The 27192-nt window shown below is 37.9% G+C and overlaps 1 protein-coding gene across 43 annotated transcripts in view; it reads left to right on the top strand.

The window, feature by feature from the left end:
- PTPRD (protein tyrosine phosphatase receptor type D) overlaps window positions 1-27192 on the top strand; it is a 1096207-nt gene that overhangs the window by 1016867 nt on the left and 52148 nt on the right. For 17 of the 43 annotated variants that reach the window (XM_072152279.1, XM_072152386.1, XM_072152374.1 and 14 more), the window contains 8 exons: window positions 2859-3118; window positions 4866-4956; window positions 13255-13464; window positions 17437-17597; window positions 18208-18222; window positions 21148-21260; window positions 22672-22791; window positions 24435-24532. In XM_072152279.1, the coding sequence (XP_072008380.1) occupies window positions 2859-3118; window positions 4866-4956; window positions 13255-13464; window positions 17437-17597; window positions 18208-18222; window positions 21148-21260; window positions 22672-22791; window positions 24435-24532 (1068 nt within the window). Of the gene's footprint in view, window positions 1-2858; window positions 3119-4865; window positions 4957-13254; window positions 13465-17436; window positions 17598-18207; window positions 18223-21147; window positions 21261-22671; window positions 22792-23941; window positions 23984-24434; window positions 24533-27192 lie in introns of all 43 variants that reach the window. The other 26 variants (XM_072152451.1, XM_072152480.1, XM_072152472.1 and 23 more) reach the window with 7 other exon arrangements.

The raw sequence follows: 27192 nt of genomic DNA, 5'->3' as shown, positions 1-27192 counted from the left end.
AGCAATATACACAAATGTTGTCCTGGCCTGCAAACAAAGTATTTACAAAAGCAGAGGACTAACTATGTATAAAACTTATATAAAACTTTATAAAACTTTTACTGATAAATGCAATGATAAAAATCACTTCCTGAATATAAATACAGAACAAACACAGAATTTTATTTTTTTTTTAATTGGAGCAATCTTACGAAGTCAGATGTTGGGCTTCAGGATATGTATCCCTGAAAGGAGACCTGAAAGGATTACACCTGTATGAGTTTACCCCAGCACTATACGGTCCCTAGAGCCCCGATTGCTCCCGTCCTGACAAGGACAGTACCCATGTCATCCCTAGACCAGTGAACTGCCTTGTCCTAAGGGTATTACCAAAAAAGTGCTCCCCGTCCTTCCCTACGCGTTTCATCACCATTTGAGGTGAATCATCAAGGGACTAGTTAGAACTCAAAAACTCCAACACCGGAGAGAGACATATCTGGGGAGACCTTGGAATCCTGGATTAAGGTCACACACAGGCCTTCCTTAGTTTTTCCCTGGAAAGATTAGGTACTTATTTTCTGAGTGGTATATCTGGCTATTGAACATTAGCTTATTGAGTGTACTTGTCTGGTCCACAACATGTGTTTGAAGGTGCGCGCCGCATCATTGGTGGCATTGCTCCAAAAAACAAACAATATACAAATGTGTCGCGTGTCATTGACGTATCACAGTCTGAAAGGTAATGCACTGACCCAGACGTGTTCCAGGTCGATGCCCAAGAGAAACGGTGCCTGCGAATTGGACGGCCGTGCGGTTCATCCGTGGAACGCACGTTGTCCGCATTATTGAGCATGCGTACCTGCGCTACATTCTAGCCTTTTGTCAGCGCTTTTCTTTTACCAATCATTGCGACTGCGCAAGGTAACCTCTGGCAAACATAAGCACAGGATACATCCATATACATAGTTTCAAACAACTCTTATGCGTAAAAGGAATATCTCAACCTCAAAAGACATTTAAATTGGCTCAAAATGCTAAGAAAAACATAATTCTTTTACAACTGTTTCTCGTAATATTGAAGTGATAAGAGAAAATATTCCACTCTTCTGTATGACAGTGATATGCAAATTCCACATATAGGAAGAACGTGTGTGTATGGGGAATATATAACTTCCATCTACCCCTTGATTGTTTCATTCCCCTGGGTATAGATATAAAGTGTCACCTCTGTCTAAGGTGGCATCCAGTTGGACCAAAAGTCCAACAGAAATACAATGGGCCATGTGCTAGCCTTTGCAAAAACAGCCATCATACAGCCAAAACCAACACATATTAGGGGCTATTAATAGATCATTTTGGGCAACACCTTTCATGTATAACTAAAAAGAGAGCATATACAATATTTTCCTACATTCCATAATTAATTTTCTCATAATATTCTAGTTAATTTTGCTAATTTTCTCATAATATTCTAGGTAGTTCAAGCAATTACAAATGAATGAAAGTGTAACTGTAGGAAACATTTTCTTGTCGTAGAAACACTATGCATACTGTGGTTTAATAACCAGGGAAATATTATACTATATAATGTATAATTTATCCACAGAGTATCCTAGGCTGGTATTTGTATAGCTCTTGCAGCCAGCAGTAAGGTTTTTACTAATGCTGAACATTTGTTCTTACTTGACAATTTTGTACACTGTGTTGCTGTTGGTGTCTTAAATTCTATAACTTCTACTTAACCTTGTCTATTGGATGCTCAAAGGAGTTTTTGTAGCTACCATTTTTACCAAAAGAAAAAGTTTTTATTTTTTTAAAAATATATTTCTTTCAATCAGAGTGAACCTCTTTTTTTAGCGCTCATTCTTCTGAAGGAACAGAATAAGGGGGAAATAGAAACAATACCATACTTATCCTCCCTCTGCAAATGTTTTTTTCCGCATCATTTCCTTTCCTGATAGGACCTCGGTGATGATGTCATGTTCGTTGCTTTCATTATTCACATCATGTCTGTGCCAATCCATGGCCTCTGCCATTGATTAGCGTGAATCTTATGTGCGCAATGAACATGACATCACCACAATTGACCCATATATAACAGACATTAGCAGAAGAATCCACCAACCTTTTAAAGAGAACCCATCATGCAAAATAACCCCCCTAAACTAAATATATTTTCATAAACTGCCATTAGAATGCATTGCCTCTATCCCTTCATTGTCCCTCTACATGCCTGTAAACCTAAAAAATGAGGTCCTAAAGCTGTATGCAAATGACCTGTGAAATGTCCAATGCGTCATTAGCATATTCACCTGTCCAGCTTATACATGAGTGGGAGGTACAGCCACACCCCCAGTGCTTGACTGACAGCTGCTCCATGTAATGGCTGCTCCATGTGCTTGCTGGTGGCCACGCCTCCTGCAGCCTCTGTGTGTGTGTGTATGTGAAAGATACAACAGCTCCAGGCAGCCATGATATAGCAGAACATGCTAGGTACTTGTGTAGCTGATGTCTGTGTCTCTGTGTATTAGGAGGATGCAGCACACACAGTAGCAATGCTTTACTATACATTACACACAGACATGAGCAGGGGGAGGAGAGGGGAGGGGGAACAGGGGTGACATCACTGCCTCTGACCATGTGACCAGCCTCATTTACATAATAAAGAAAAGATGATTTTACAATGATTAATGTATGAAATGACTAGATAAAGGCTGGGATGTGATCCATGTGAGCTGCTCCAACAGGTAGTAGTGACAGGACTAGTGACAGAGACCTGATGACAGGTGTCCTTTAAAGAGTGCTATTATAGTATGTTCTTTTTTATGAAATCTTGGCCATTAAGAAATGTCTGATCTTTTTATATCTCTTCTATCTAGATTCTGTATGATGACGGCAAGATGGTTGCTGAAGTTGACGGTCGGGCAACACAGAAGCTCATCATTAATCTTAAACCAGAAACCTTATACTCCTTTGTCCTAACTAATAGAGGAAATAGTGCTGGTGGGCTGCAGCACAGGGTGGCAGCAAAAACTGCACCAGATGTTCTCAGAACTAAGCCATTTTTTGTTGGAAAGAACCATATAGATGGCATGATTACTGTGGAATTACCTAAAGTTCCCGCCAATGAGAAAATAAAGTACGTGTTTTTACTCATATCTTATTATGAATTGTGTTTTCACTGTTTTATAATTTGATATATTTTTAACTATTTTTCTTTAAACTTTTATTTATTCCACTCTGGAGTTTGCATAAAACATTCCTAAACCTAAACCTTTGGAGGGTCCTAATAGGCATACCCTTCCACTTCTGAGTGCATAAACTGAAGTCCCAAGCCTGCATTATTTCTCCAGTAAATCTATATTGAAGTGTGGCCCAATAGGCTCACTCTTTCTTAGGGATTATCAAATCTACCCCTATATGCACCGTGAAGGGATTATCACTATGGGCTTATAATATTTTAAAACAAAAAAACATAAAATCAAAGCATCCAATCTAACTGTATGGTGTCGCATCTTGAGTTCATGCTATTGACATGAATTAAATACCAGCTGTCGATAACAACAATTGTTAAGTGGCCCTGTGAAAATTTGGGTTTTGATGAGTCTGGCCAAATCCAAATTTGAAAAATCTCTGGTTGAGTACCGACCCCGAACACAGACCCAAACCACAACCAGTGACACCCAAGATTGGTGCTGGCATTATCACTATGCTTACCGGGGAGCGCGTAGTATTGAAAACACTTACTGCAAATAATTTAATTCTTAGTACTAAAGTCTTAGTTGGTGATGACAGCTTCAAGATGTTTCCTATATAGAGAGACTAGCCTTGTGCATTCCTTAGATGTGATGTGGACCCATTTTTCCATACACTCTTCAAATCCTGAAGGTTCCATGGGCTCCTTCTATGATCTCTGATCTTTTGTAGACTTTCTCTTGGATCCATGTCCGGTGATTGGCTGAGTCATTCTAACAACTTAAATTTTTTTTATCTGAAATCAACTGAAATTTTTGTTGGCGCTTTTCTTGGGGACATTTTGTCCATGTCTCCTTCCCCTATTTGAATTGTGCCAGTTCCTTAGGACAAAATCCATTCTTTCCACTTTTGGATTATGACTCCAACAGTGCTCACTGGAACTTTCTGTAGTTTAGAAATTCTTTAAGAACCAATACCTTCAGCATGGTTTGCATGACTTTTCATTTTGTTGCACCTTTCTTTCTTTATGTCAATATTTTTTACCTGTGTTCTTTCTTTATTTCTTTGCCAGTGTAGTTTGGATGGGTTGTTATAAACATCTGATTACAATTGGCAATTGCAACTTTATAAATATGTAAACTTACACACTGTACATACTATATATATATATATATATATATATATATATATATATATTTTACGTGATTTCTCAATATTATTATTGTAAATAATAAGTAAACCCTTGTAAGTCATTTTCTCTTATGTAATTATTAGCCAAAGATGATATATTACACGTTAAGTATTTAGAGACGGTGTGGACTGCAGGCAAGATGAGCAAACAGCGAATACTGACTGATAAACATTAGTAGGCAAGTTCTTGGCTGCAGTGATGGTTGACTTCATTTCAGAATTAATGAGTAGCTGTCTGTGCTATAGTATGAAATATTGTTCCTTATACAAAAGGATGCCATTAAAAGTGTAGTGTAGCGGAAGAACTACCAATGCTGTAATTAATTCACAAAATTAACTTATGATAATGCATGCAGTATGCAAATTCTTCATATCTCACTTGGAAAGTGATGATATAAGGCCTTAAAAACAGGTGAACCCTTATGCTTTGTATCGCCAGTATTAAAGGTTTTTTTGTACCTACCCTATATGAGCACTGATCAACAATTTCTATTTTACAGAGGCTATTACATTGTCATTGTCCCTTTGAAGAAGGCACGTGGCAAGTTTATTAAGCCCTGGGAGAGCCCAGATGAGATGGAATTAGACGAGGTAATATGGATATTGTGTTATTTTCTTACCCAATTGTCGCGCAATACCGTGGTCTTTTTCAGCAGTTCATTTCTACAAATGTTGGAAACAATGAAGAGAGGGCAATTGCTGTTTTCCATCCCCAATTTATACATAATGTCAGTGTGAATTGTAGATTGAACAAGTCATTCGTGGTTCTCAGCCTGCGGGGACAGAATGTTTAATTACTTAAATTAAAGCACCAAAAAAGCGGCCTGATCTCTTCTCTTTGTAATAAATATTTTAGTCTTTGCTCAGTGCAAGGAAAGATGTGAAAGTTCAAAGAGGTGAAATGATTGTACAGCAATGGTTTAATCTCTATGGATATGAACTCTATTAAAGGTCGCGTTCATTAGTAGCATTTGCTAAATCTGAAACAAATGCTAAATTGCAATTTGCAATGCAGTTTAACTTTTGACCTATAGCTCATGGTTCTTTTAACATCGCCTATCATTGCTTGCTCTGTCTATGTCCTAGTTAAAAAGGTTTCTGATGAAACAAACATGGCAGAGCGGTTTGGATGTTTTCCCCCAGTAGCTATGTTGGTTTTTAGTGGTTTAACCTTTCAAAGTGAAGGTTGTTCCAGTTCCTAAGTAACTTAGGTTCACTAAACTGTACTGTTGGTTGCTTTTGCTGGGCACCGACAATTTTGTTGATAGGAATTTTTGCTGTGAGGCCTCTCCCTCTTTGTCATACTAGTTGGAACAGTATCAGAACGGTCTAAAATCCTTGGCGTTTGCCGATGAAGCTTGAGCAAATGCACCAATGTGCATGCTCTGAAACATGTTCTGTGTCCATGTGCATTCTCTGAGACAACAAGACATTTCTGACACATTTAAAGTAGTTACAATGGTTTAAGATGACGCAATCCAGCATTGATGATGTAACCCAAGCTAGTTTGCCATTAGTAGCCAACAGGCCATTGTGACAGTTTCCCCCATGTAGTTCACTAAATTAAAAAAAACTGTCATAATAAGACACCTAGCCGAATTACTTGGTTCATTATAGGCTAGAATTTAGATGATTGTATTGTATATGATATTCTGAGGGGATCATTCAGGGGCCTAACTAGGAGAGTTTGGGTCATTTTGCAGATTTCTGTATTGGGCCCCTTTTTCCCCCTTAAAAATATACATATTATACTCATATAAACACACATATAGACATACAGCATATACACAGCATACACACATACATACAAATACCATATTCACCGATGCAGCATAAACACATCACATATACACACAGATACAGCAAATATGCACATACATATAATACCATATACAGACATACAGCATAAATACACACATAAAGTATATACACACCACACACACATACAGCATACACCCAATACACACTCAATACCCCAGATGTTGGGGCCCCCTCACATGGTCGGCCCCATAGTGGCTGCTGTGGCTTCTATCACTGTAGTTATGCCTCTAACGATGGTGTGTGAGGGGATGTTTGATCAAATAATTAGTTCTGAATTTGTGTGCTTATTTCAAACTTTTTAGCCATCTGTTCTCAGGCTTAACAAAGCCTTTCAGAAAGGTTCCATTTTGAAGCACATTTTTTCACCATATTAAAGACTTAAATTAACTTCCTAAAACAGTAAATAAAAATGTTACTAAAAGGACTATGATATTGAAGAAACTATCCAGGAGACCCACCACAATGTTTGTTTTCCTTTCCTTTTTTTATATTATCACTTTCTGGCCTTTGCTTCACATGACCTCAACTCTGACCACCCATTTTCACCGTTAGTCACTGTGTTCTACAAGGTCAGAACTTGACTTTCAATGAACCACAGTGTGACACGGTTGGGTAGTCACTCCCGGCTCCTTTGTTAAGTCAGTATAAGTATTCTGCTTTGATGAGCTGTGCTTTAGAGTAGGGCTTTGGGGGGGGGGGGCACTACACAGTGGTCAGAGCATTCTGCCTGTGGATCCATCCATTTGGATAGCTCTGGTTATAAAGACTGCTGTTCAGTGGCATTGATCCATCCAATCTAATAGAAATGGCTTATAAGAAGAATAAGTCATCAATATATAATTTCTCACAAGGCTGAGAAACCCCCTTAACCCCTTACCGACATGTGACGTAATAGTACGTGACATGTCGGGTCCCGGTACATGGAGAGGGCTCGCGGGGCGAGCCCTCTCCATAGCCGGTTAGTCTTTGCTGCATATTGCAGCAAAGGCTTACCGGTAACACCCACGATCGGTGCCGGCACCGATCGCGGGTGTTTTACCGCTGATCGCCGCCGGCATGCGCCGCCATCTTTCCGTGGATCGTCGCTCCCCGTGACGTCATCGGGGAGCCGCGATCTGTCGCCATGGTAACTTCGGGTCTCACGAAGACCCGAAGCTACTTCGGGTTAACCCATTCATTACCATGTGCTGTCAGCACATGGTAATGTATGAGTAGTAAAATCCCCATATACTGCCATACTGTAGTATGGCAGTATATGATAGAATCGATCAGACAACCTAGGGTTAAAGTACCCTAGGGAGTCTGAAAAATAGTAAAAATAAAAATAAAAAAAGTTAAAATAAAAAAATTATAATAAAAAAACCTAAAAATTCAAATCACCCCCCTTTCCCTAGAATTGATATAAATATAAATAAACAGTAAAAATCATAAACACATTAGGTATTGCCGCGTCCGAAAATGCCCGATCTAGTCGAAAATGGCACTTTTTTGCCATTTAAAATTTTTTTTTAAATTCTAAAAAAGTGATCAAAAGGTCGTACAGTCCTAAAAATGATAACATTGTAAACGTCATCAAAATCCGCAAAAAACGACACCACCCACAGCTCCATACACCAAAGTATGAAAAAGTTATTAGCCCCAGAAGATGGAAAAATTCCCCCAAAAAATTTTGTACAGGAGGTTTTAATTTTTTTAAATGTATGAAAACATTATAAAACCTATACAAATTTGGTATCCCCGTAATCGTACCGACCCAAAGAATAAAGTAGACATGTCATTTTGGGTGCACAGTGAAATCCGTAAAATCCAATCCCACAAGAATACTGCACAAATGCGTTTTTTTACCAATTTCACTGCATTTGGAATTTTTTTCCCGCTTCCCGGTACATGGCATGAAATATTAAATACAACCATTTTGAAGTGTAATTTGTTACACAGAAAATAAGCCATCACACAGCTCTGTACATGGAAAAATAAAAAAGTTACAGATTTTTGAATATGGGGAGTGAAAAATGAAAACGCAAAATCGAAAGGGGTTAAAGCAGTAGAATATTCACATGTATTCTTAATTTTGCACAGAATATGATGCTATCCCTTCCAACTGAAGTATATAGATTTGCATGTCTCTATGTATACATGCACAAAGAATTAACAGCATATCAGGATATACTTCCAAATCAACAGATTGGGTTTACGCAAATGAAGAAATCATTTTTCTCCTGTTATTGAGCAGAGACATAAAAGAAAGGCCCCATAATGACCCTTTTGCAATTATCTCCTTTTAATTCCTACACTCCATTGTGACTTGATTCATTTTACACCATTTACATAAAATTAACATTTCTGCCAATATACAGACTATTTCTCATTTATGCTCTCATTCCCAGCCATTATTATATCACTAGTTTATCTCAAAAGCCTTAAATGGCAAAAGTCAGTTCTGGTTCATCTGATATTTCATGTGATATCTTAGAGTAATCATCTATGAAACCACCTGCATGCAGCTCTCCGATAAGATTTTGTTAGTTGTTGGATTCAAAGCATTACTGTCCATGAACAATCTCCAGTTAAAGATCACATAGCAGAACTTTTAATAGATGTATATTGGTGAATTACCAAATATCCTGACCCCCACACTCATTACAAAAAACCTGATGTAAAGTAGCCAACCCCTTTAATGATATTGAATTTTATACTATATGACCTTGGTCTCAAAGGAAATCTACCATCAAAATAAAGTACCAGGGATACTTACTCATTGATCCAAGCACTGTGTCTGTGGTAATCTTCTTATATTTGCTATCCTTGGCCTCCTTGCTTCTAAAATCAACTTTTGAAATCATACTAATAAGTCTGAATGGCTCCTTGGGGGCGTTGTCAGAGCCCCTCTGTGCTATAGCTTCAGAGGCTACTGATACTGTCACCGACTTCCCCCTCCTCTCCCCTCTTTCCCTCTCCCTCTGCCTGATGCAATCTCAGGGCAGCAGATGTTTCAGTAAACTGTGGGAAGAGGGAAGTGTTCCTGCACAGTGTAACAGCCTGTGAATCTAATGCCCTCTAAATATAAGAAGATTTATGCAGTCACTGTGCCTGGATGAGTAAGAGCAACTGGGTTATCATGCTTCATTTGCATGTTATAGTGCAGATGAGCAGAAAACATAATGATAATTCTTTATTTATATAGCGCCTACAGATTACGCAGCGCTGCACAAAGCTTGCCAAATTGGTCCCTGTCCCCTTGGGGCTCACAATCTAATCAACCTATATGTATGTTTTGGTGTGGGAGGAAACCCATGCAAGCACTGAGAGAACATACAAATTCTTTGCAGATGTTGACTCAAAAGGGACCCATGGCCACCCAAACCACCCACCAAATGTTAAACCCATGAAATCCTCGTACATCTGTTCCTTATCTTCCAAAGGTCCTGAAGCCAGGCAGAAGGGACTTATATCCATTTCCTGGTGTCCTGGAGATTTCCTGACTCCTTTCTCTATCTCTCCGCCCTCTTGATAAACAACTGGTAGTTTTAACTAATTTGTCCTGGGTGTATAAATTGTAGACGAACAATTAAAAAGGGACTCCCTTTGTAAGTACATGTCTAACTAAAATTGCAAATCACCAATCTTATGCTTTCAAAATGTTATCTGAAAAGCAATGTCACACCATTACCTCTACTTCTCTGCCACCTACCTACTCTAAATCTTGTGGACTTATAGATGCACTGTCAGGATGGTACCACTATAGGTGGCTTTCTGTCCATCGGCTCTGGCTTTTACCTTCCCTCCCCCTTCCCTGCAGCACCAACTTGGCACTCTTACCCTATCACACCCCTTCAGCACAAAGCTGATCAAAGGCAGCAGTAGCTTTATATGGCATTACTGGGTGCAACAAAGTGCTGAAACCAAAACCTGGCAGCCAAGAGATCCAGTTACCGCATCATAAGGGCACCTGAATGGTAAGTGATCACAACCTGCGCCGGCTATACAGTTTAAAAAGTGTTTTAAACCGCGATACCGCGGTTTAAAACACTAACAAAAATAAGCACCGGCACCAGCTTACCCTGAGCTGGTGCTCGGTGTTTTCTTCTGAAACCTGCCACTTCAAGTGGTAGGTTTCCTTTAAGCGTTTTTCTGCTCCCAAAACAACAGCAACACACCACTGTTTCAACGCAATCACTGTGAGTGCCGCATCGGAACCCCTTCTGTAGTAATCCCTATTTATGTTGGTCTAGAGTATGTTTATTTATTATTGTTTTCCTTATGTAATGTAATGTGGTCATTTTAGACCTCTATTGTGCTGTCCTGTAACTATGTTTGTAACTATGTAACCAAGCAACTAGCAACATGTAAGCACATTTGTATGTATGTAACTGTAACATGAAGCCTATCTCTTACTGTGTGTATCGCCATAGTATTGCCAGAATACTATGTACAAAAGAATTTTCCACTGGGATCAATGAAGTAATTTTGACCCCTGTCAGTGATTCACAGCGATTCTCTATAATTGTGCATACTGCCAATAATGATAGGACAGCCTCCTGTCTTAACATAGAAAGACCATAGAAATTGTAAAATTCATAAAAATCTATGCAAGATTAGCAGCATGACAACAATATTCAGGAACATAAACAGATAGTTACATGGGAAACATTGTAAGCCACAGGCTTGGCTTTAACCTTGAAATATAGTAGCACAATACAAAGTTTCAAAGATGAAGAGTGACATTGAACTTTCTTGAGATTACATTGCATAGCTATGTGAAGCCGCTTCCCATAACAAAGTGCCATTTTAATCATCCTGTACTTTGTGGTGCGTTAATGTGTGTAATAGTTTGATAAAGAATATTTATTAATTCAGAAATTTTTGGGTCAGAATGGGTTGCTTCCCACTTTGTACCAGTATAATGAAGAGTGGAGGCCTCATTGTAGAATTAATGGTGGAGGAAATAAGATATGCATTGACTGGAAAATGAAAATGATTCCTGATAACAGACCAAAGACCTTCATATATCTCCTGCAATTACATTAACCACATAGGGTTTGTGAAAGGGAAATATTGTTGCTTTTATCCCAAAATATCCCAATATCATTTTTTTTATCCTCTCTCTGTTGTTTTGAACAGTGTTCTGAGTTATGTTTCCATTTATTTCACTGTTTTCATCATGGAAACGATTTCATTGTGACTGATTTACCTAGAGACCAGTTCTGTGACCCCCTATTAACCTCTTTCAATGGATTATTGATATGATAGAAGAGCATCATCATTAAACTCTAATTTAAATATATTGTTAAAAAGATAATATTTTCAAATGGCCGGGTGAAGTGTTATTTAAAGCTGTAATATATTTGCAAGTAGATTGAATTTTAGAGAGCATTCACTTGCTGCTACTGGCCGCACACATTCCTATTACAAATTATATGAAAACTGTTTTTTTCTTAAAAGCATTAATGAGTCCAACAAGTCGGCGATGTGTTTCAATTAAAAGGAAAGGCTCGGGAGATCTCCTTTCAAATATGCCTTTATTCAGTGGGGGAAGAAACTTCCCAGTCATTTTCAAATGTTTACCCAATTTTTCTGATTGTTCACAGAACAGAAAGTTGAATATCAGGATTTAGTGTGCATAATGCCCTTTTTTTATTATGTTTACTTGCGATCTAGTTTCTATAGAGTTGAATTACATATTGATTGACCATTGAACGGTTCCAGTTAAACTGCCATATTAGGGCATTTTAAGGTAATATAGTTATCCCTAAAAAAGAAATCCTCTATTAGCCCATATGCAGAGAGCCACTGCATACAGCAGCCCTGCATAATTAGAGCCCTGAGTGTTCTTTGAATCTGTATAGACATTGATCAATCAATTGACTGATTTCACTGCATCAGTTATTGTTATCAGTTTTTCATACTGTTTTAGCTAATGCCAAATATAGATTTACAAGAATATCAGATATTAAGGTCTTTGAAGGCAGCATGTGTTGGGAGGTATCAATGAAAAATATTGGGGCACATGTATCTAATCTTTTGGCTTGTCATTTTCTGCTTTATTTGTGACATTTCATGGTGCGTTTGCATTTTTGGAACTTTTTTTTGAGCCTAGGGCAGTGGTGGCCAACCTATGGCACGGGTGCCAGAGGTGGCACTCAGAGCCCTTTCTGTGGGCACTTGGGCCATCGCCCCAGCACCCCAGACAGGACTCAAAGAATCTTATTGCAGATGCAAGCCACTTAAAAGATGCTGCTTTCTGACATATTTTGATACTTGCTTCTCTACTTAAACTGTAGGAAGAGGAAGAATGAGTAGACAGGGCCAAATTATCTTTGGAGGACCTCCTGTTGGCCCCATTGTCCCTCTGTACACTCATAATGAGTATCAGCATAATGAGTGTACAGAGGGACACTAGAAAGAAGCTAAAATGATGCAAATTTTCCATCTTTCTACTGTTGCTGTCCTCAGGAGGCCAATCTGATTGAAAGTTGAAGAACAGGGAGCAATAACTTACTGCTTTAATTTTTAGTTGGCACCTCGCGATAAATAAGGGGGGTTTGGGTTGCAATTTGGGGCACTCGATCGCTTAAAGGTTCGCCATCACTGGCCTAGGGGAATCTCCCTTCAAAGTTCCCCATCATGCAGTTTTCTGCAGTATTTCCCTGAATTAACACCCAATTCCAGATGTAGAAGTAATAAAAGAGATTAAAATTTCGGGCACATGCCCCATAACGGGCATAGGAATTCAATTGTTGTGACTTTTTGGAGATTTTTATGTGACCTTTATTTTAAAAAAAAAGTAGCAAATTCCCTACAGACCTTAACTATTAATAAGGAAAAAGCACTACATCTGACCAGCGGAAAAGCCAAACAAAAAAGTAGGCGCACAAATACATGTGACCCATTTTGAGAAATAAGACACTACTGTTTACTAGCATAAGCTAAAGAAGATTTTCACCTTCATCATTCATATGATGATAACTATATACTGCATTAGCCACAAATGTTACAGTCTATGAATATTAATAGTAAATGATAAACAGGCAGTTTAGAAATAATGTGATATTTTATCATTCTTCACAGCTTTTGAAGGATATTTCAAGGAAGCGAAGAAGTGTTCGATTCAAAAGGGAAGTTCAACCGAAACCTTACATTGCAGCTCACTTTGATGTCCTTCCAACAGAGTTTACCCTAGGAGATCAGAAAAAATATGGCGGCTTTGAAAACAAGCAACTGCAAAATGGACAAGAATATGTGTTCTTTGTTCTGGCAGTAATAGAACACACTGAGCTGGTGAGTAGGATCATAGTTATGATGAAATCTTTGTGCTGATGAAAACAGACCTTTCTGTATTTTATTTAGTAATAAACCATATAATCATATGGAGAATTTTGACTAATGGATCGAAAGGATGAATTTAAAAAGGCTTATTTAATGACAGAATATAATGCTTTTGCTTATATTCAACACCTAATACGTGGTTTTAAAGAAAATCTACCATAAAATCCATCATGATATACCAAGGACACTTACTCATAGATCCAGGCACTGTGACCGTGGTTATCTTCTTATAGCTTCCTTCCTTCTGAAATAAAACTAGTCTATTGAGCCTGACGGGCACTGGTGGGTGTTTCCATAACCCCTCAGTTATGTACCGTATATACTCGAGTATAAGCCGACCCGATTATAAGCCGAGGCCCCAAATTTTACCACAAAATACTGGGAAAGCCTATTGACTCGAGTATAAGCCGAGGGTGGGAAATGCATTGGTCACAGCTGCCCCAGTGTATATAGCCTGCCAGACCCTGCCCCAGTGTATATAGCCTGCCAGACCCTGCCCCAGTGTATATAGCCTGTCAGACCCTGCCCCAGTGTATATAGCCTGCCAGACCCTGCCCCAGTGTATATAGCCTGCCAGACCCTGCCCCAGTGTATATAGCCTGCCAGACCCTGCCCCAATGTATATAGCCTGCCAGACCCTGCCCCAGTGTATATAGCCTGCCAGACCCTGCCCCAGTGTATATAGCCTGCCGCCGCTGCCGGAAAGATCGCACAGAAGATATACAGGGGTCGCCGGAAAGGTGAGTTTAGATATATTTATTTTTTTGACTCGAGTATAAGCCGAGTTTGGGTTTTTCAGCACATTTTTGTGCTGAAAAACTAGGCTTATACTCGAGTATATAAGGTATTTTCATTCGTTCTTACAATGAGCAGAACGTGTCTGACCCTCCCCCTGCTCTCACTGTCTTCCCTCTGTCTGTGTAATCTAGCAGCAGGATTAAGTTCAGGGATGGGAGACCTGCTGTGCTCATTGTAACAGCCTGTGAAGATACAGCACTGAGGGGTCTGATAACACCATCCAGAGTCCTACAGGCTCATTAGCTTAATATTAAAAGTTTATTTTAGAAGGAAGGAGGCTATGAATAATACATTTATGAAGATTATCCCAGCCACAGTGTCTGTATCTATGGTAAGTATCCCTGGTTTATCATTATGGATTTTTTTGGTAGATTTCCTTTAAAGGCATTCTGGGGAAATGGACAACAGGAGGAAACATCCATGGTTCAGTGAAATTCACATTTGCAAATAAATAAAAATGAAGAGTTTTCCACATTCAGTCTACTGATTTTCTCATATAGAAGTAAACTTAGCTTTCCAGTTTAGTTTAGCTATTTTATGTCCATGCCTGTAAATCCATCTGAAAAACAAAACACATTTGTCAGAGCAAATTTACTAGTGTCCAACTGCCCTAAAGGGTCCAACTCTGCTTTTGATGCAGCACTGTACTAAAATCAGTAAAATTACAGTCCTTACTAACTGCCCAGTTTTTGCCGCTGTAGTTATATTTGTGTATTAAAAAGTAATGCAATTTTCCAATGTATACTTTCTGTACAAATACCTCACAGCTTGCTAGAGCTCTGCTTTCTGTCCTCCTATAGAAAGGTGTGATTTTTACTTCTACAGAAACCTGTCCATTGTCATGTGATGTCAAACAGGTGCACGGCTAATTGGGGCACATTTACTTACAGTCCCGCTGGAGTCCGACAATAATGCATTGTGCCGCGATTCACTAAGATCGTCCACCAGATATCCTGCATGTGTTGCTTCCCCGCTCAGGTCCAACAGAGTACACCATCTTTTTAGTGGTGCATCTAAGTGCTTGGACGTGCGACACAATTTGAAAGTTAAATCCCGCATTCAATCCCAATAAGTCTGACAGTTTGACGGCATGCCCCCTAATTTGTGTCGCACTACAAAAGGATCGCATGTGCCAAAATCGCAACGCAGACAATTCTTAAATACCTGTGCAAGTCGTGTAATTCCCGAAAAAGGTGCACAGTCTGACGAAAGTGAGCAGCGCAACCCTTAGTAAATGTGTGTTACTAACTGCTTATTGATCTGTATGACATCACATGACCATGGTAATGTTTCTGTCCACTAGAAGTAAACATAAAAGCTTTCTATAGAAGGACAGCAAGCAGAGATCTAGAAAGCAGCGAGGAATTTATAGAGAAAGTATATTGGAAAATAATGTATAACTATTCATTACAAACAATATAAATTTTTTTATGAAAGTTGACAACCCTTTAAACACTATGCTGCATCAAAATAACTTTGAGGTGAATTTTATATGGCTTAGCGACCCAATTCTACATAAACCTTAATTTTTATTGCCATGTGCCAAAAATAATAATTACATTTTTTGTTACACATATCGTGCTGCCAAATAAAATATGTCTGTGAACTGAATTAATCAATTACAGTGTAGAAGCCGTCCGCTAGTAGTAAACACCACAGTCATCCCCAAATAATCCCAGGGCCCTTTCATTTTATTGATAATTATTGATAACTGCTAATTTCTATGCCATGTACATATTGTATCATTAGTTCCTAACATACTCTTTAGATTAAAGCCTGTGTTATTTCTAATTACCTTGGAAATGACTTGCATTAAGTTTCTATTTCTTCACCCTGTAATACCCATGACTATAATTAGCAATTTATTGAATAATATCATGATACCGTCTGACTTCTGCTAGAGTGAAAAGTGGTACCAATTTCTGCATTTCCTGTTCAGAGATGCTCTGCAATTGATAGACCGTCCTCTCAGAGATTATTACAGAGGGTACTGAGGCATGAACTTTCCAGCAGTTATATATTTTAAAATGCCTGTGGAAAATGAAAGGTTCCTGCTTTGTCTGGGGATTGCATGAATAAATAGCTTTTATGGCAAACATCATTTCAGCCACATGATGAGGGAAATGCACAGAAAGATATATTCTAACAATTTATAGCTAATATGTAAGCAAATTACAGATTCCTAGGGCAAACTGCACTATTTATTGCATTCTAATTTCTTGGCAAAAATATAGATATTTGACTTAAACTCCTTTTTTTATTTGCATATAATATAAAAATCACATATGTTGACAATCATCAGCATTCAGTTTACTTTTGTGATGTGCTTTTACATATTTACTTATATGGGAAATTAACAGCTTTATCATAGTGGCTAAGACTGCCTGTTAAGTCCGAAGTGTTAAAGGGAACCTGTCACCAGATTTTACTAAAAAGCCTAATGCCAAGTTCCCATAGTACTATACTAACTTGGACCCACTGTTTAAGCTAAAAAAAAATGCTCAGTTTCTATCCCTATAAAATGAACTTTGTAACACTACCTGGCATCCTGCCAGAAGAAGCAGCGAATCCTAAAGGGTGTGTTCTATTCATGTTAGTCACTGTATGTCTCACCTCATCTCTACTTGCAAGTCCCTCTTCTCCGTTCCTTTGGATGATGAGTCATCCTCTGCTCTGCACTGCTGAAGATAGAGGTGAAGAACAGACATGAGGTGAAAGATACACTGCCTCACAAAAATAACAAATGCCCTCGAGACTTGTCACTCCTTTTGGCAGGGTGCCAGGTAGGCTTCCAAAGTGAATTTTCTGAATATAGGAACTATTCATTTTTTATCTGAATACAGCATGTGCACAAATATAGGGCTATTGGAATTTGTTATTAGGCTTATAAGTGAAAGTTTGGTAACAGGTTCCCTTTAAGGTCTGCTGAAAAAGTCGCAAATTTTAGTGCAAACCGATTTTTAAGTAGTTCCCTTTCCACAACACAAGGGACTTCATCACTCCCGTGACTAGATGCAGTGTGCTGGCAGGGAGCCAAGTATACTTTAATATACTTGGAACCATTTATGTTATTAAAAAAAACTGATTTGGAAATAGTTTTAAAAACACAGCTCTCTTTCTGTACAGACAATGTATGCGACAAGCCCTTATTCAGATCCAGTTGTATCAATGGAACTTGACCCACAACCAATGACAGATGAAGAAGAGGGGTTGATTTGGGTAGTTGGACCAGTTCTGGCTGTTGTGTTCATCATCTGCATTGTAATAGCAATTCTACTGTATAAAAGGTAAGTTTTAAGATTTTTAAAACATATTGTACCAATAAGAAATTCACTGTTTGTTTATCACCACAACAAACTGAGGGCAATGTTGTCATGACAGCCCGGGACCTCTACAAGGCCTCCAGGCCTGGAATGGTTTTATGTCTATTGGCCCATGTTCTTATGAGAAAATGGTTTATCTACACACATAAAAAACTAAAAAAATAAACGTGATGGTTCTGAACGTAATGACGAAAAAGAAAAATGCTTGTCCCTATAGTTCCAAAATAGGTTGACCCTAGAGGGGTTACATGCACATGTATATGCTAAATTTACACAAAAAAAAATATTAAAAATCTGTATCACTGTAATCAATATAACAAAACCAGTGGTCACTAATATTACAGTACATCAATAAGTTGGTCTTATTTTGGTTTTGTCTTCTACTTGTAATTATTACAGTAAGCTTACATATGGTGGAAAGAAATTAATATGAGAAGCGGACAATAAATTATGATTTGAAAAGATTGTTGCATGGTACACTCACCTACATGTGGTTCTTGTTACCATCTTTCTATTGCTATTTTATAATAACCATTCTAATTAACTATTTTTTTTTTGCTGCGTTAAAATGGAGTAGTAAGCCTGACAGGTGAGAACTGACAAAATATTGAATGCTTTCATTATAATTGATATGGAAAGTTGTGATGTTCTTGATGATTTTGTATCTAAGTATCTTTTAGCTAAAGCCTGTAGACTCTCAAATCTTGCTATTGGATTTATTACAATTTTGCATGTCTGAATTTGTTGGGAAGACCACTGCTTTCAAGTTCTTTAGATTTGCATAATGAGGGGACAGAACTTCATATTTTACACACAGTTTCTACATTTTAACCTAGTCTTTTTGTGTATTGTTTATGAGTTTGGTTTGACCAATATTTAATGGGTTTTTCAGGGGATTTTTCATGGCTTGTATCCCTGAATACTGGAAAGCCACGATTTTATTGCAATTTCCGGTACAGAGCCGGGAATTGTCACTACTCCTCCCTTGGGCGGGGCGGGGGCAGCCAGGCTGTGCAAAAGGGCAAGGTTCAGGAGGCCGGAGGATATTACTTCATAAACTGGTGCATCATGTGTCAGAATTTCAGAGTAGCTCAGTAACACTGGTCATGTAAATTTCTGAGCTCCAAGAAATTAAATTGTGATCCTTTTTAGAGATAAGTGACTTGTAGATATGCCATGAATGAATTTTGTGGGAAAACCCCATATCCTTTTCATACAATAATATGTCCGGGGAAAAAACTTTTCTCTTTACTGTATATTAATAAGTATGGTTTTTCATGGCAATAGCACCAGTATTGTTAAAATTTGGCTTCTTTGTAAAGTGAGAAACACATTGTATGTAGCTAAAGGAAAACAAGAAGAAGCCTTTGTTAGGTTAATGAATCCACAGTACGTGTGAGTCACTGGATCGTTATTAGACGTTTTTATTTTATTCCAAAACCAGACTTAATAAATTTGCTTTGTTACTTGAAGTGAAGACCCTGCCTGCAAAGTCTCAGAATTGATTAATTTTCTCTTCTTGAGCTCACTTGTGTGGCTCATCTAGCCTAGGCTTACTTTCTGTAATTAGTATTCAGTTTGCTGATATCACCACCTACAAATAATTAAATGTTTCCAATACCTCTACATAGGTAATAAACTCCTGGTCTTTGTTATGCTAAAAGTGAGCAGAAAATACTCTCAGCAAATGGCACTGGCATAAGATTTTATTAAGATAGGAAATTGATGAGTTCTTTTGTGACACATTAAACAACTGAGCCATGGATCTAGCTCATTGTAACTAGCCTCATCGGAAAGATTGTGAATTTGAAGTGTGCCGAGGCAAAGGATCATTTGCAGGGGGATTCAGACAGTGTTGTCCAGAAAACAATTAGCCATATGTTTACAGAAAGCAGTGGTGTTGGCTGCTCAACACAATCTAGCAAATTGACAACACGTAAATGAGCTAATATGTACTTGTAGGGCTCCATCTGTCTCCGAGTTCAATGGTCTCTTAACAAAAATTGACACTTTTGCCACTGGCATCCGTTATACATTTTAAACTAGAGTGGTACAGAGAGCATGCACTAATGGCAGGATTATATCACAACGTGATCTTCAAAAATGCGGGAATTTTTTTAAAAGACTAAAAGAGTCAACATGAATCTTGTGTCAAGTAGAAGTATGCTATTGCAGCTTGAATTAGATAGCAACATGCTAGGCCACATTTATCTTTCCTAATTGTGTTCTTAATTTTAGGCCCTTATAACATTTAAATAATTTTTAATTGACTGTATGCAATCTAATTTGACATTAATAAATGTTTTAATGTGGTTACCACCCAAAATGATAAATTAGAAAAATAGCCAGTCTGTGGTAGGTGTGCACATTTTAGTCAGAGATATTAGATTATTTTTTTCTAGTTTGCAAAATCAAATACAGGCGGTCCCCTACTTAAGGACACCCGACTTACAGACAACCCATAGTTACAGACAGACCCCTCTGACCTCTGGTGAAGCTTTCTGAATGCTTTACTATAGTCCCAGAATATTGCAATAATCTGCTGTAAAGTGTCTGTAATGAAGCTTTATTGATAATCCTTGGTCCCATTACAAAAAAAAATGTTTAAACTTCAACTGTCACTGGGGCCAAATTTTTTTTGTCTGGATCTACAATTATAAAATATACAGTTTCGACTTACATACAAATACAACTTAAGAACAAACCTCTGGACCCTATTTTGTACGTAACCCTGGGACTGCCTGTACAATGTTAGGGTGAAAAAGAGATAAAGACCAGGGACACTGTGCTACAATGCAGGATAACACCTTTATTAAGTACTAGTAAGACTGAACCTCGATTATGGGAAACAGGTTAGGTCTCCACATGCCAAAAAGGACATAGGAGAGTTCGAGAGTGTTCAATGACAAGCAATCCAGTTAGTAAGTAGGATGAAAGGTCTGCCTTATAATGAAATGCTAGAAAAATTATAATTGTTTTTCTTTAAAAATTCCTTAGAGGTGCATATAAATGTACAAATATTAAGTAAAAGAGATCTAACAGTGTAAGGGACCAATAGACATACATTGCAAACATACAAGGAATGGTATAAGATAACATTGGTATAAATACGGTAGCTTGTAAGAAAGGGATAGCTTTTTTTAATGATAAATGGAATTTATGATTATAATTTATTCATAAATGAATGTTGGTCACGACTGTTGGACAACTTTTCAACAAGCTATGAAAGTCGGACTTCTGGAGGGAAAGGTTTATTCAGGGATTATTCTAATTTGGGGCCGGAAATTTTTCCCCTAATGTAATATAATTGATGTCCATTCAACAGGGGTTTTACCTTCCTCTGTATCAACACGGTAAAAAAATATGGTTGGATTTGATGGACTTGTGTCTATTTTCATGTTACTGACTATGTAACTATCTATTGCATTACGTAATCAATAAATGGTCTTACTATGCGTGTAAACCCCCTGAAATTCAGGAAGTGACATTATCATTCTTTGAATTTTCATGACAGGAAGAGGACTGAGACTGATTCCCGAAAGAGCAGCTTACCTAACAATAAAGAGATCCCATCACATCATCCCACTGATCCTGTAGAACTTAGGCGACTTAACTTTCAAACACCAGGTGAGAAGTGTCACTGTCTCCATTGTAAACTTTGCCTAAAAAAAGTCTTTACCTCCAATGAGGCCTATGCAGGCTTCATTCATGGTGTAAATCAACCACCAGTTTTAGTTTTATTTATAAGTTCACCTGTAAAGTATAATCTGTTTAACATTTCTTTTTAAGAAATAATAAACATGAGGAGATATACTGTACCAGCACTGGACATCATTATTGAAAAAAAATTGTAACATTTAAGAAAGGCTATTAAGTTATTTATCAATTTTATCTACACACATAATATTTCTAGTGCTTGTAAATTATATATTTACAAGCACTAGTAAATTATATGGATAGCTCATCCTAATACACCTCTCATAAAATACCTCTCTTGGCTTGAGTCCTTTTTCTTGATCCCTCTATACATATGCAAGAGGTAAAGGGTAACAATTCTAAGCCAGACAACTCTTAATTCCTTTGAAAACACAGGATAAGTAAAATTTTAAAATAAAATTCTACATGCTCAAAAGTCCCCCCCCTTCCCTTCACACACAATTTTGGGAGATTCATTAAGCCTTCTCTGACAGTTTTCTCCCCATCCCCACCAGTTTCCCTGTATTTCTGACCCGCACGCCACTTTGGGTGTGTCGGGATGGTGAGCGAGGTGGGATGGTGGGGGGGGGGGGGTTGGGGGTGCCAGAGAAGAATATTGTAAGACCTGCATTTAATAATTTAATACAACAGTCATGATAAATTCCCCTCAATCTCTCCATGAGAATTGGCACATCCCCATAAACTTTGGATGCTTGTGGGTTTGTGCAACTCTGCTCTTGTAAGACATGTTTTATCTTTTCAGAACCACAGTTTTGTTCTTATATCACATTAACACCCTTCAGTAGATACTGATGGCACAGTTCTGTAGGGATTTGACTCCCAGCACCTCTGACTCTCAGTTTTGGATGTGCACTCTACATACTGTTGTGACCATGCCTGATACTGCTAATGATGGTCATTTAGCTTAAATACCAGCTATGTACCGTAATCCTAACTCATATATATACTTATACACTTTTTTCATCAACATAAAATGGTTAAACCCTTTCAATATTATGTCTGCATTTTGCTATACGGGTCAATCATTTTAAACAAGTAACGCTATACAACCTAGTCAATGTTTTTTTTTTCACCAGTTGTACAGTATGTCTCACTTTCTTTATAAATTTAGTAGACAAATCCTTTGTTCTTTGGTTTCCATCATTCTATTTGTTCTTGTTTTCCTTGGATTTTTGTTTGATACTTTTTGTTTGGTTTAGTGTCACTGTAATATGTCCATACCTAAGTGAATGTTCCTCCTTTTAGAATGTATGTGTGCAGATGTATTTTATACTTGCTAATATTTGGCTTACAATGTTCAATTGGCTTTTACTTCTTTCAGCTTTGAACAGTAATTCAGTCCCCTACGCCTCACTGATTGGCTCTGTGTCCTCCCTCTCTAACCAATCTACCACTCAGTCCTTATATGATAATTACTCTCTCCCACGATTCGCTCGAAAAGGTCTAAACATCTTTGTCTCTTACTTTTGCTGTACAAGTTCTTATACCCTTCACATTGATCAACCACCATTTTTGAAAAGTCTTATTGTCTTATGTTGGCTACTCACTCCCATTCACAGGGGTCTTGATCTGGATCTGAACATGACCTTCTAAATAATTCTAGCACTAGCACCCTAATGTTTTTCTGGCTTATAATATTACGATAGGTTGGATCTTCATTAAGTCGTTCTAACTTTATAAAATCGTTTCCAACTTGACTAAGTAAAGACTATGTAAGTAGTAAGTTGGAAAGTAAATTTTGTAGACCATCATGAACCCTCACCTTTTTTTTTTAATTTAACATATGTTATAAGTACCAAGAATTCCAGCTTAAGCCCCCTAAATCCATCATGTTTCCTTTCTATTCCTGAATAATAATATGGGGTATGCTTATTCAGATCTACAAGCCAGCTGTGTCCACCGCAATTAAATGTATAGAAATCCTTTCTATATATCCACATACTGACAATGTATATTACGTAATACTTAGTAAGCTGTATGTCGGCGACATCTGGAGTGTACACCACTGCTGCCAGCCAGAAGGATACATTACAATCTTATTACAGGCATTACTACTACTCGTTGCAGCTGGCAGGTTGAAATAGTTACCCCATTTTTGTGTTTGTCTTTTTATTCTTTACAGGTGTCTTTGTAAGACAAAGATGTTTACACCTTGAGTAGATTGTAGGCATTTTTCAGAGGTTGGGCTCAGAGTGTTTTCTACAGAACCATTTTACTCTAGCAGACAGCACCAGAACCCCTCTCTCTACAATCTACTAATAGTGAAAACATTTTTGACACCTCTCCAATAGTCATACAACACCCCCAAACCAACTTTTATAGAAAATGTGCATGCTATATACCATATTGGGCATGTCCATTACCTATATCATTACCTATATCATTTTAGGTTTATAATAAGGTAATCTGTTTTCAGAATATCAAGTTGTCATCCCATGAAACATTTTAACCTGCTGTCAGATTGTCATTTTATGGGTGACCCAACCTATTGACTTCATGACTTGAATGTGCTCTGGAGAGAATAAATTGGATTACCCATTGAATTTCATGGCATAATTCATTTTTTATTTATACCCCCATTTCCTTTTCAGGTTCAGGTGTCGCCGGTTACCCTGGTAACCTCCATTCTTCAAGTTAGTTTGCCTTCATTATGCCTTTTTTTAATTTCTTGGTTTCTTTCCCTTTTAGGAGCTTTTCATTTTCTGTTTCGTTCACAACTATCTCACCACTTACTTATTGCCATTTCATACAGTGCAGAACAAAGGGTTTGAAACTGTAGATGTCTCTACCTGCGTCTAACAGTGATCACTTTCCTTACCCAGCTAACATCATGATCCATTGCACAATATCCTTCACACTAGGCGAGTTGGCTTTGGGAATATGCTTGGTGACTACTCATGTGTCAAAGCTCATCCCTCCAAAGCATGTTCAGCTTCAAATAACCAAACTTATCTGCTTGCTTCTCACATACAGCATCTTTACTACCTTCACAATTATTCTCATTCTGCTTTTTTAACTGTATATCATATTAGTACCTACTCTATATCAATGCCACTATACATGTCTTCAATTCTTCTTTTACAGGCATGGCCAGTCACCCACCTATTCCCATTTTGGAGCTTGCAGATCACATTGAGAGGTTAAAAGCAAATGACAACTTGAAGTTTTCTCAAGAATATGAGGTATTTATGTTTTTTTTTTTTACATGAGTATAAAATGAAAGCAGAAACATTCAGAGTAAATTTGTACTGCCACATTGTACAGGCTTTCTTTTTTTTGGTAATGAAAGTATATTTTTTTGGCAGGGCATACACTGTGCATATACTTCATTTTGGGGGTTTATAGCTTATTCATGATATTTTATTAACTATTTTAAGTGGTATGTTTTTCCTGTAAAAGAGGCAACCTTTAATGTTTATTATGATTTCCAAGGCCTTTTGACTTATCCCTGTGTGATGAGCAAAATGCAGTACTACAATTACCATTAAGCTTAATTTATTCATTACATTCTCCTTGATTTGCTAATTACATTAGTGTCCCTAATGTGATATAAACTTACTAGTATCATTCTGTCATTTATCTTAATAATCACAAGTATGTAGCTACTAGCAAAATTAAATTGGAAGTCTCTTATACATTATTAGGTTTTATTATATTAGAAACAGCACACAAACATTTCAGTGGTTTTCTGATACAAACATAATTTTCCAAGAATAACCAAATGGTGATCCATAATGGGATGATTACCTTAGTAATAACATAAATACAGTGGTTAGCGTTAAATGCCTATGATTACAACGATACTTCAACATGAATGTGTTTTAGAGTTCATGGTTCTTATACTTCTGCCACACTGATTTTAGGTTCTTTTTCATTTTAACGGATCACTAATGGGCCTTTTTTTCTCCATATTGTCAGCTGACCTGTGATCAGACTACTGTATAATGCCTTGTTTGAATGGAGCCTGCCATCGGTGTTTCGCCTTAATGACAGGTTTCTATAGGTTTTTTAATACTAATTACCAATTTTTGTTTATAATTAACATTCTTAGTTCCATTCAGTTTAAATTAAGTTAAAGTTTAGTAAATAAAAGTATACCTGGTACCCTGTTAACAAAGAGGATCCAGTCATGGAGGTGCCTGTTGTAATTCTATGTTATCACTGCTCTACTCTCCTGCTCCCTCTTCCACCCTACTTCATGAAAACATGAGCTGACCTCATGCTGCAAGCAAATCTCAGGTCGTTCACATGTACATGAGGGGGGATGAAGAAGGAGAGCTTGCAGAGCTGTAATGCAACAGGATCATGCCTACATGACTCAATCTTTGCTGACAGGGAGGCAGGTATACTTTTATATACTTTTAACTGATTGAAACTAAGAATGTTAATTTTAAGAGAAGATTGGTAATTAGTTTTATATAGCCTATGGGCACCTGACAATAATAATACTGTAGACCCCCAGGGCAGACAAATAATACTGCAGTACCCATAGCAAATAACTATACTGGGGACCCTCAGAGCATAAAACTACTAATGCTGGAACCATCAAACAGCAAAAAACTACTAATACTAGAACCCCCAGAGCATAAAACTACTAATGCTAGAAACTCACAGAGAATAAAGCTACTAATACTGGAACCCCCAGAGCATAAAACTACTTATACTAGAGACTCACAGAGCATAAAACTACTAATACTGGAGTCCCTCAGAGCAGACAAATACTGACAAAAATAGCAGAGCAGATAAAAATAATTAAATCTTCTCCTTCCCATATGCCTCTTTGGATGGTTGTACCCAGAGCAGACCTGTGCAAGGAGAAAGAGAGGACTCAGAAGCAGTAAAACACATCTGACAAGTACCACTCCAGGGTACTTTCCTGCTCCTGGCACGCTCTGGTCCTGGGACCCCACTGAATCAAATATAGGACCCATTAAGTGAACCCAGAACCTCCACTAATGTGTTTTTCTGATACCCAGAGAGCCTCCTCTTCCTCTCTCTTTGTTTATAATGCACTTAAAGGGAGTGGCTGCTTCTGTTAATTAGATAAGCCAGCCGCCTATTCTATCATGACAGAGACAAAGAGTTTGGCTTACAGAGATTGTCTGGGCTTTAAACAGTTATATAAGGTTTAGGGGGGGGGGTTAGAAAAACAAAAAAAAAAATCTTATACTCCTCTGGCGCTCGCGTTTACCCGTGCACTGCCTGTCACTGTTGATCTCTTTGTTTACAGAGGACAATACTCCTGCCCCAAATACTGGTGTGCACCTATGCCACACATAGAAACTTTTGCTGTAACAGGTGTGTGACAGGGATCGGGATAGGTGCATTGTCCTTCTAAACAGGGAATGCCAATGAGCACTGAAGAAGGTGAGATTTATAGTGTTTCTAGCACCGCCTCCCCCTTTCCCAACTCCTGCTTTAACAGCAAGTCATAGAGGGGAACAAGCTCTCTTGCTGTACCTTTTCCTCCTTATGGTATATAATATATGTGTCTATGTGACCCTACCTAGTTATTGTGTTCTTAATCACAATCTGTCAAGGATTTTTTAAGCGACATGTGCCGCTATTATATGCAGGATCAGCTGCTCTCTTCATCTCAGGATACGATGGGGGTACAACGGACCTTTGTTCTTATGATCCATAGGGGTCCCATCACCTTGATGATCAGCAAGTTAATGTGAACAATATCTGTATATTAGTTAAACTAGTTTCATTAGTATTTTATTCTTTCCCAAAACCATACATATAGTATACCCTTATATCTGCACCCTATAGTAAATATCAAACATGATGATTGATATACCTGCTTCAGCTATCAAAACTTAAACATTGTTTACTTGGC

The sequence above is a fragment of the Engystomops pustulosus genome, chromosome 1 (genome assembly GCF_040894005.1).
Source record: "Engystomops pustulosus chromosome 1, aEngPut4.maternal, whole genome shotgun sequence".
NCBI classification, from domain to species: Eukaryota; Metazoa; Chordata; class Amphibia; order Anura; family Leptodactylidae; genus Engystomops; species Engystomops pustulosus.
This window is presented reverse-complemented; position numbering and strand designations above follow the sequence as displayed.